Source organism: Gavialis gangeticus, unplaced genomic scaffold (genome assembly GCF_001723915.1).
Source record: "Gavialis gangeticus isolate Ggan-Ray unplaced genomic scaffold, GavGan_comp1, whole genome shotgun sequence".
NCBI classification, from domain to species: Eukaryota; Metazoa; Chordata; order Crocodylia; family Gavialidae; genus Gavialis; species Gavialis gangeticus.
Genome location: NW_017729032.1, coordinates 160,504,095 through 160,513,826, shown reverse-complemented (window position 1 = coordinate 160,513,826; position 9,732 = coordinate 160,504,095). Strand labels below are relative to the sequence as shown.

The 9,732-nt window shown below is 42.6% G+C and overlaps 1 protein-coding gene across 1 annotated transcript in view; it reads left to right on the top strand.

The window, feature by feature from the left end:
• The window catches only part of SLC25A6 (solute carrier family 25 member 6), a 9,306-nt gene extending 7,088 nt beyond the window's left edge, over positions 1-2,218 (top strand). The window contains exons 3-5 of the mRNA XM_019524209.1: positions 1-211; positions 1,029-1,169; positions 1,557-2,218. Of these exons, the coding sequence (XP_019379754.1) occupies positions 1-211; positions 1,029-1,169; positions 1,557-1,714 (510 nt within the window). The 3' untranslated portion in view covers positions 1,715-2,218. The remainder of the gene's footprint in view (positions 212-1,028; positions 1,170-1,556) is intronic.
• Positions 2,219-9,732: the final 7,514 nt, after the last annotated feature.

Below are 9,732 nucleotides of genomic sequence, written 5' to 3'. Positions count from 1 at the left end.
TTTGTCTACCCATTGGATTTTGCAAGAACCCGTTTAGCTGCTGATGTTGGAAAAGCTGGTGCCGACAGAGAATTTGCTGGCCTTGGAGACTGTCTAGTCAAAATCACCAAGTCTGATGGTCTGCGTGGCTTATATCAAGGGTTCAATGTCTCAGTACAGGGTATCATCATCTATAGAGCGGCTTACTTTGGGATCTATGATACAGCAAAAGGTAAATTTATAAAGGAACTGTAGGTTATATTATCAGTCTTAATGATGACATTCCCTGACTTTGAGTGCCTGCTCACAGTTTTAATATAATGAGCTAAGTGGCTGTTTGAAATACTTCTGCTGCTATTTGTCTGAACTGCTGAAACCAATATTTTTCTGATAGACCTGCTAAAAGCTTCAGAGAAGTATTGAAGTAGTAATGAATAATGCTGACTTTGCATCCTGCATTTTCACAAGGGTCTAGCAACTTTATGGTGTTAGGGTTTGCAAAATTTAAGAGCTGCTTCTAGCAGAAGCAAAACATTCCCTTCCCCCACTTCTAAATGGGTTTAAACAATTTTAGGGAACTTGATTCAATTGACCCTAGTAATTAACATGTTATAGTTAGTTACATTCACATCATAAAGTCTCCTGTTGACCTAATTTGGTAGTTAAATAGCTGCATTTGAAGAATGGAATATTCTCCTTCATCAACTTGCAAATAGTTTCAAAGATATTAGAATTGAGGCATTTTCAAATCTGGGACAATTGACTTTTGAGGAGACATTTCTGATGGATAATTTTATCTCTGGACTTTGTGCCTTTAATCTGAACTACTGACACAGAATATTCTTCACTGTTGTAAAGCAATCTGAGTGCAGTTCTGTTGTTGCACTTTATGCATGTCTAACATTTTCACAGATGAGTTGCTTTACCTCTTTGTTTTGATTCTAGTTGATGAAGATGCCATTACTGTTGCTGTTCTTAGGAAAGCACCTGTTTAATGTTTTATGAGTGGGTGTAAGACAAGAATTTATATTGTGGCATCTTAATTGCAGGAATGCTCCCGGATCCCAGGAACACTCACATTGTGATAAGCTGGATGATTGCACAAACGGTGACTGCCGTGGCTGGTGTTGTCTCCTATCCTTTCGATACGGTGCGACGTCGAATGATGATGCAGTCGGGGCGTAAAGGAGGTAAACTTCAGTTTTCCCCTGTAATCTGAAATTATTTTGCTGTCTGCTATATAAATCTAATATATTACCAAAATGACATTTGGCTATTGTGTTTTTACTTGGCTTCACATCTGCTAAAAATATCAATAGCCAAGACAGCTGAACTCAAAAGGGGAGGATTCTTTAGTCTGTAAAGGGAGTGGGGTCACGATGGATTTAAGTATCTCAAAAGAGCAGGTGGGAAATCAGACTGTTTTTAGGGGGGCTTTTGCATGTCTTTTGCATTTACATCAATGTGTTCTGCTTAAACAGAAAACAACTTTATGGTGCATGAAACCAAGTATAAGGGTTGTTCCAGCCCCAAGTTATGTAAATTGCAAACAAATAAAATACTTTGTTTTTCTACAGCTGACATCATGTACAAAGGAACAATTGATTGTTGGAAGAAGATTGCACGGGACGAGGGTGGAAAAGCTTTCTTCAAGGGCGCATGGTCTAACGTTCTCCGAGGCATGGGGGGTGCCTTTGTGCTCGTGCTGTATGATGAATTCAAGAAATTTGTTTAAAAGACCCTAACTAGACTTGGAAACAAAATTTAGCAGATCATGTAGAAAGTTGTACCATTATGGACCATTGACCTCCAAGAAATTCCTGTGTTGAGTCTTATTTATCGGGGCCAGGTCATGTTTGTAGATGGGGCTAGAAATTTTCCAGGAACTGATCCACTTCAAGATTTGTCTCAGTAAAGGCGCTGAAACTGACAGTTCAGCCTAGCAAATTTTTCCATGTTGGTGATTGGATCAGTAGCACTAGTTCTGGGCCCAAAATGGTTGATTGACCAAGCAATTTAGGCAACAGTTGTTGTTTCTAAATTTTTGTTTTTGGATTGGTCTCTAGTTTCAAGTCCCATCTTATGACCATAAAACTGTATTTGAGAAGTACTTGTTAACAAATCATGTCTCTTTCCACTTGTACTCGAGCACTATGTACCATTTTGCACAGCTGAACATCTAGGAATTATGTTTTTAAATTGGGGCATTTTGCTGTGAAACAATAAACAATACTTACTCAAAATGGTAAGTTTACCATAGTCTATATAAGGTTTTGGTCTGCTTTGGGAAATTGTTTGCAAGCTAGTCATAGGAGAAGATGCCTCCTTTGACATGGTAATTGTGCCAGGCAAATCAATGGATTGTAAAACAGTACATCTATTACATAAGGTGGTTGGTTGGTTGGTTGGTTTTTTTATGCCTGATACATGCCAGATCTTTAAGGAACCCTTTCATATACAAATAGGGTCAGTTAAATGGTTGTAAATTTCCATCTTTGATAAGAGTGTCTTGGACTGCTGGCTATGGCTTTTCAAAGGAGTCCTAGTCCTTGACTGCTTTCCACAGAGTGCATCTACATATACTATTAATGCAACATAATAAACTCTAGAGCAGTTTGTCTTGGAGTCAGCTGCTCCCAGGCATAGCGCTCACAGATGCGCCTGGGGCAGCAGCAGTTTGAGCTGGGATGAAGCAGCCCTGGACTAGAAGGGAGCGTGGGGGGTCAGCTCCAGGTCTTGGTGTTGGATGGTGGAAGGGCTGACTGGGCACAATTTGCCACCAACTGCCACATGTACATGTGTGTTACTGTGGAGTCATTAACTGCAGTGAAAGATACTACTGGGAACAGTACCATCTTACAAGGGATTTTTAATTAGTTTACTGCAACCTAGTGCCAGCATACATGTGGACTACGATGCTTTCCTGTGGAGCTAATTGGTCTACATGGCAGTAAAGTGCATGAGTAGATGTACCCATAATGAAGGAATGTAATGATTGTTCTAAGGATCTCAACAAGGCATTTGGAGTCCCAGTCTAGGTAATCCCAAAGGCAGTCATCTTGAACTACAAGTTAATGTCTTTTTTTCTTCTGCCCCCACCTCCACCACTCAGTGTCTTTTAATGCTTGGGAAGAATTAATGACTGCATTAAGTACAGAGCAATGAACAGTACAACTTTTATACAGAGCAGTATTAGTTTTGAAAACAAGTGTTAGTTTTATAGAAGTTGGGTTTTGTTTTGTTTTTTGGTTTGTTTTTTTTTAATCACACTGGACTAGGGAAGTAGGTCACTAGAAGGCATTATGGCTGCTTGGAAATGTTATTTACTTGCACGTGTTCTTATTGTCTGGCATCTTAAGCTGGGTTGGGCTTGATCAGCAACCAGTAGGTGCATCTACATAGCATGCTTTACTGCTCAGCAGACTAATTTGCTCAGTAAAGCATCGCTATCTAAACATGCACCATAATTGGTCTGTTGTAGCCTAACTTATTGCACTGCCCAATAGTCCTGTCACCGACTACTAGTATCCAACAGTACAGTAAATTAGTGCACTTAAATGTATAGATGCTGTGCTTGGATTAGTTTACTCCAGTGCAAATTGTGCAGTAAACTCAACCACATTACTTGTGTATGTAGATATGCCCAGTGTGTTTATAAAAGGGATTTGGTTTAGGACAACAGTCTTTGGGAGAAGAGTATTTTGATCTCCATATTGATCTATCATCTTGTATGCTGTAGTTGCATGGAGTTTGATTTGATAAATTGGCTTTTTTTAAGGGAGATCAGGCCTCAATTTTCAGATCTTTGTACACAGATTAATGCTCGCTTGTGGGAAGACAGCAAAAGCAGCGTGAACAATGTAGGAGATTTAACAAATGGGCAGAAGACCCTTGATGTACAAGCTTTTTCACATGTTGTTTAGATGAGATGCTATTGAAATTTAATTTACAGGTTGCTTTTGGCCCCTTTCCCATTCAAAATCTGGACAGTGAAGTTTAGAGCTTTTTATGCTGCTGCTCTTAGTACAGCACATATAACGGCTAGTGGCAAGAGACAGGATTTCTGTGTGAAGAGAATAGCTTTACTACCTTATATCTGTATTTAAACTAACTGAAGGCAGAAGTGTTCCAGCAGTATTGCTGAGGTTGTAAGTGGTGTATATTGGGAGGAATCTTTTTTTTTTTTTTCCTTCGGAGTGCTGTGTAAAGATAAAACTATCTGTGAACTGATGGCTGTCAAGTTTACAGCAGGTGTAGTAAGCATATTTCCATCTGAAAACACAGTTTTTTCCATATAATTCAATGGTTATACAGACAGAATTCTGTACTACTTAATCATATGGTATTTCTTCACCTTCAGTTCCAGTGAGCATGGTCCATTTGGCATTTCCACTGATTTCACAGTGGGTGCTGTGCTTGTGGGGTATAACTGTGGGGGGTGGGGTATGTAGGCTGTACATGGGAGCCCCTGGTCGGCCCCCTGAACCTGTCAGCCTCCATCCTGCGACAGCCCTGACCACACACCAGCACTGGGCTTGCCCGTCTGGGCTGAGCAGCAGTGGTCAGGCATAAATGTGGACTCAAAAAGACAGACTAGCTAATCTTCTCTGTATCATGCCTTTTTTGGGGGGGGGAGGGGAATTTTATCTTTACTTCTTACTTCTACTAATTTTATTACATACTGCATGTCTACTTTCTACATTGTATATCGCATATTTCAGATATTTGATATGACAATGCAAGTTCTGTGTTTGACCATTGTGTGGTAGCTTAGCTGTGTTCCATAGCCATGCAGTGTCCTCTGTACCAATGTGCGACAGTCTCTGACTGAGACCTTTATATGCGTGTTCTTGAACGGGCCCCTGAGTCTATTTCACTCGACCCAGCATGTGCACAGCATGAAGCAGGCTTCCCACTGATTTCTGCTGCTCTCTTTTACTGTTTTCTGGTACTAATCCTGCAGCTTGCTCAGTTGTATTTTGGTACAGTCTTTGATTGACAGCTTTTCCACCTGCTTTGTGTTATCTGTCATGGCACTACTCTTGAGTCAGCTGATACACTGCTTGACACAGTGGAATTCAGGATCTTGTTCTATCACTTGCCCATCTATCTGTACCTCTCTGCTATGAGCATGAAGCAGGACTACTGTCATTATCCAGAGGCCTGCCACTAGCTTTACAAGCTAAATCTCCACTTCTGGTCAATTATTTTTGGCTTCCTGATACAGTCTCTGTTTTTAATGAATATTTGTAACAAAACCAACCAGAGGCTGGGTATGTGTTTGGAAAACCAGATAGATAACTTGCTTCAGCTCAATTGGTATATAAGACTCAGACTATCCAGATTCTTGTTGTCATGGTGACCCAAATATTGCCCAGCAGTGCTCATGCCAGTGCAAGGGGCAAGGCACCCTAGACTTGTCCTTTGCACATTTACTACCCGCTGGGTCCCGATTTCCCAGTGTGAGGGCTGTTTAATTTCAAAATCCCTCATTTCCATATCAAGTTACAAGAGGTACATGCTGGGAAGACCCTGTTACAATGGCAAGCAGGGGTGCTCTTGTCTGGCACAAGTGCTGATGCCCAGTGGTGTGTGGCTGTGGCCAGCACTGCACATCAGTGGGGGCTGCAAGCGGTCTCTTGCCCACACTGCTTGCTGCACCTGCACAGCACGGAGAGGAAGCCTCGTTCTGGAGGCGGCTGCCTTTCCTGCCCCCTGCGGGCAGTGCCAGATAAAGACTTAAACTACTTAAGCTACAGTTTAGGGCCTTGCAATATGAGGCCTCTAAATAAGAAAAAAAAAAACTGGACATTTTCCTTCTAATATGACAAAAATATGCATATATATGGCTCTATAGCTACTCATATTGAATTCATAAATTTGTGCAGAAATAATAATTCATCTTAACTTAATGAAAATCCATTTTCAGGAATGTGATGGATTATTTTTATCATACGGGGCCTCTTAAAATGGGCATAATTTAGGGCCTCAGCCTGTCACAATCCAGCACTGCTTGTGAGATTCCTTCCTGTGTTGTGCAAGTGTGGTGGGGAGCACCGGGCAACAGAAACTTCCTGGCAGGAGCTGTACGTGGTTCATTTGTGTATGATTTTGTATTGCATGAAAAATAAAAGGGAGGCTCGGGGGGAGAAGGTAATCAATAGAAGTGAAACAACAATGATCTTGGCATGTAGGAAAGGTACCTGGGATGTGTGACCCTATGTGCTACAGAATGTCAGATCTTTTATTGGACCAACTGTATAGATGGGATAAAGCTAGATAAACTTTCAAATCCAAAACTTCCTTTGAAAACTTGTCTAACGTTATCCCAGCTATACAGCTGATACGTTTATTGTATCATCCACAAATGTTTGCTTTTTAAAAAGTTATAAGCCTTCAGGATGTTTTTTACCATATAGCTCTAAAGTTCTTCTCAGTCCCACAAGAATATAGATAATTAAGTGAAAATGCTGTTTTCAGATATTTTCTGAAATAGGGTCTATTTAGTATTGAATTATAAATAAGAATCTGACTTTTTTTTATTTACCCCTTGCCCCAATTCTATCCTATATTTCACCATCTGGAACATTTTTACTAGCCAGAACGCTGCAGGTGTATGTAGTGTACTTAAAAGACTTTTTCTGTATCTCCTGCACAACCAAAACCTAAGTGTGTTTATATTCCAGCTAGTTAGACTCAGACTATGACTTCTACAGTTATTGGAAGTTATTACTCCAGTATAGGGAAACTGCATCTCTATTTCATATAGGGATTGTTTTGGAATTGGGGTGAAAGAGGAGGACAAATACTGATCTTTAGTACTAAGCCGGGCACAGCATCTATAGAACATATATTTTGCTATAGGGGTAACGTTCAGAAAGCCGTTGTACCTTATCACAGGTATGTATTGTAGGGCATAATTCTCTTCTTAACTGATGCCCTAACCCTGTGTGACATCAGGGTGGGATCCTAAGTAGTGTCACCTGCAGGTTCTGGTAGTGCCTGCTAGCTTGCCATGACTTAATGTTCTTCTTGGGAGACGGTTCCTGCAGATAGCTTATAAGGTCCCACACCTTTTGGTTTCTTCATGGGGCTCCAACCTCCTCTTTATCCTACCGTTACTACATCCAAGGCTGGAAGGGTGGTTGCTTCTCACTTGCATGTCCTGCCATTACAAGGATGAGACCTTGGCTGGCAGTTCCTTTTAGGGTGTCTTTTGGCTACAGGCATATCTCCCTATAACTGGACTCACTGCAGCTTTGTGCTGAGGACATTCTTGTAAAGAGAACTCAAAACAAACCCAACATAAAGCACAATCAGATCAGGTTCCACTGAGATGCACTTGTGGCTGTATTCCTCGCCACTTTGTACTCTGTGGGCTTGTCAGCTTCTTGCTACATCCTTGTAGCTTTTACCAGGGGCCCTTATTCTGTCTTTGCCCCTTTATCCACAACCCTAGGCCTCTGTGCTGTTGGTTGCTTCATGTCCTGGCTGGGCCCTAAACTTCTGCCCCTCTGTAGAGGCCTCTCCACACCTGGGTCTCCTGGCTTCCTGCCAGCTACCTTCCTCTCACAGTCTCTCTCTCAGCCTGGGGCCAGGTTACTGCCTTACCTTGTTCAGCAGTGCTCCTCAGCTCTCTTCCCCACACTTCCCCATGGGGTACCTGTCTGACCGGATGCAGCCTGCTCTGGCCTTGCTCTGCATCACCCCCCATTTGGCATGCCTCTCTGGAACTCTCTCCTGGGGATTTGCCTCGGTGTGCCTCTGCCAGGGTACTCAAACAGCCCGGCTCCCCTCCCAGGGCTTGTGTGACTTCCCAGCTCCAGCCCATGTTCGCTCCCCACATTCCCCCGCTCAATGCTCTCTCTCCTGCTTCTCTTCCGGCCCGCTCCACTCTCAGGTCTTGCCCTTCTCTTTTTTTCAATCTGCAGGCTCAACCTGCTCCTAAACTGCCACGCCTGAGCTTGCCATCACGGTGTTTCTCTGCCTATTCTGGAGCCTGGGGAAAATGGGGAAAGACTTTGTTGGCTGTCTCTTCCTCTGTCATACACCTCTTTCCCTCTTTCTGACCATAAAGATTACTATGTACAAAAGTACTACAACATGCCATATTAATTGTCCTACCATATTTCTTACTGCTAGTCTTTTTTTCTGAATGTGATCTATAATTATTCTGTAAAAGTAACAGTAATAGCAGTAGCAGCAACAAACAGCATGTTCATTGTTCTTAACAGTTAACAAAGGGAACTTTTTTTTCCTTGATATCCTTTACAAACTATAAGCGTATTATATTACTACCTAATGAGTTTATCTCTGATCCAACTTTCATACACACAGTGTTAGGGATGATGAGGTGTACATTCTCTCTGGAATGTCCATCTGTTTATGCTTTGTATTTTACATCACATCCTGTGAAGATGCTCAAGAAAAAACACAGGGATTTTGCATGGGTGCATTTTCCAGGGTTTCATTACACCACCAAGTCCACTGTCTGTCTTTCCCAAAATGGCTGCATTACAAATTCCTAAAATGGGAATCCTAGTTAGCCATTAGATTCAATCCATTATCTTTGTGGATTCCAAGTTCTTGCTTTCATTTCCTAAATATATTTTTGGGAAATTTAAGAATGGGAGGCCTGTAAACCCTGGTGCATCCTAATGTTGATCCAAAATTCCAGGTTAGAGGGCAAGGGGGCTGCTCATATATGCAATGCAGTTGCCAGTATGGCCCAGGGGCTCACAGCTCTCAATTGTGGCCTTTACTGATGTGGCTTTCATGGCATGTTTCCCCTGGCAACTTAGAAGTTGGGCAGCTCTGCTGTAGACCGTGCAGTAGCTGTAGCTGCATGTGCAGAAGCCTGGAAAAAATATAAATAGATTCATAGATTGTGAGGCTGGAAGGGATCCCAGACCATCATTAAGTCCAGCCCCCTGCACCAAACAGGAAAGACAACTGGGGCCAGGTGACCCCAGCGAGGTGACTGTCCAGTTTCCTTGAAGATTTCCAGGGTAGGTGATTGCACCACCCCTGGAGGGTACTAATTCCACAGTCTAGACACCCTAACCATGAAGAAGTTTTTCTTAATGTTGAGACTGAAATGTTTTTCTAGGAGTTTATGACCATTACTCCTGGTTTTCCCAAGGGTGCCCTGGTGAACAGTTGTTCACCAAGCTCTTGATGTATGCCCCTGATGTAGCAGTAAGCTGCTACGAAGTCTCCTCTCAGCCTTCTCTTTTTAAGGCTGAAGAGTTATGGGTCCTTCAGCCTCTCCTCATATGGCTTGCTATGCAAGTCCCTGATCATACGGGTCTCCCTTCCCTGGACTCTCTCAAGCTTTAGCACATCCATGTTGAAGTGTGGTGCCCAGAATTGGATGCAGTACTCCAGCTGTGGTTTCACCAAAGCCGAGAAGAGTGGAAGAATCACTTCCTTGGTTTTGCTGGAGATGCATAAATGTAACCAAACCTCTACATTTGTTTCTTCCAGGGTTACAGCTGGGCAATATAGCTCACCCACATTGCTACAAGCTAGTGTACAAGGAAAAAAGTGAAACAGCAGCAGCTCGCCCCTCCCCTCCCCCTGCATTTGAAACTGCTCCAAGGTTGCAGACACAAGTCCAGCTCCCAGCTGTAACTCAGACTGATTTCTGCAAAGGATTCTGAGTTACAGAATAATCCCAGACCAAACAGAAGTTCACTGTTGGTCTGGGAGGGGCTAGCTGCTGGCTGGGAGCCTGCAGCCAGGTTCCCATAG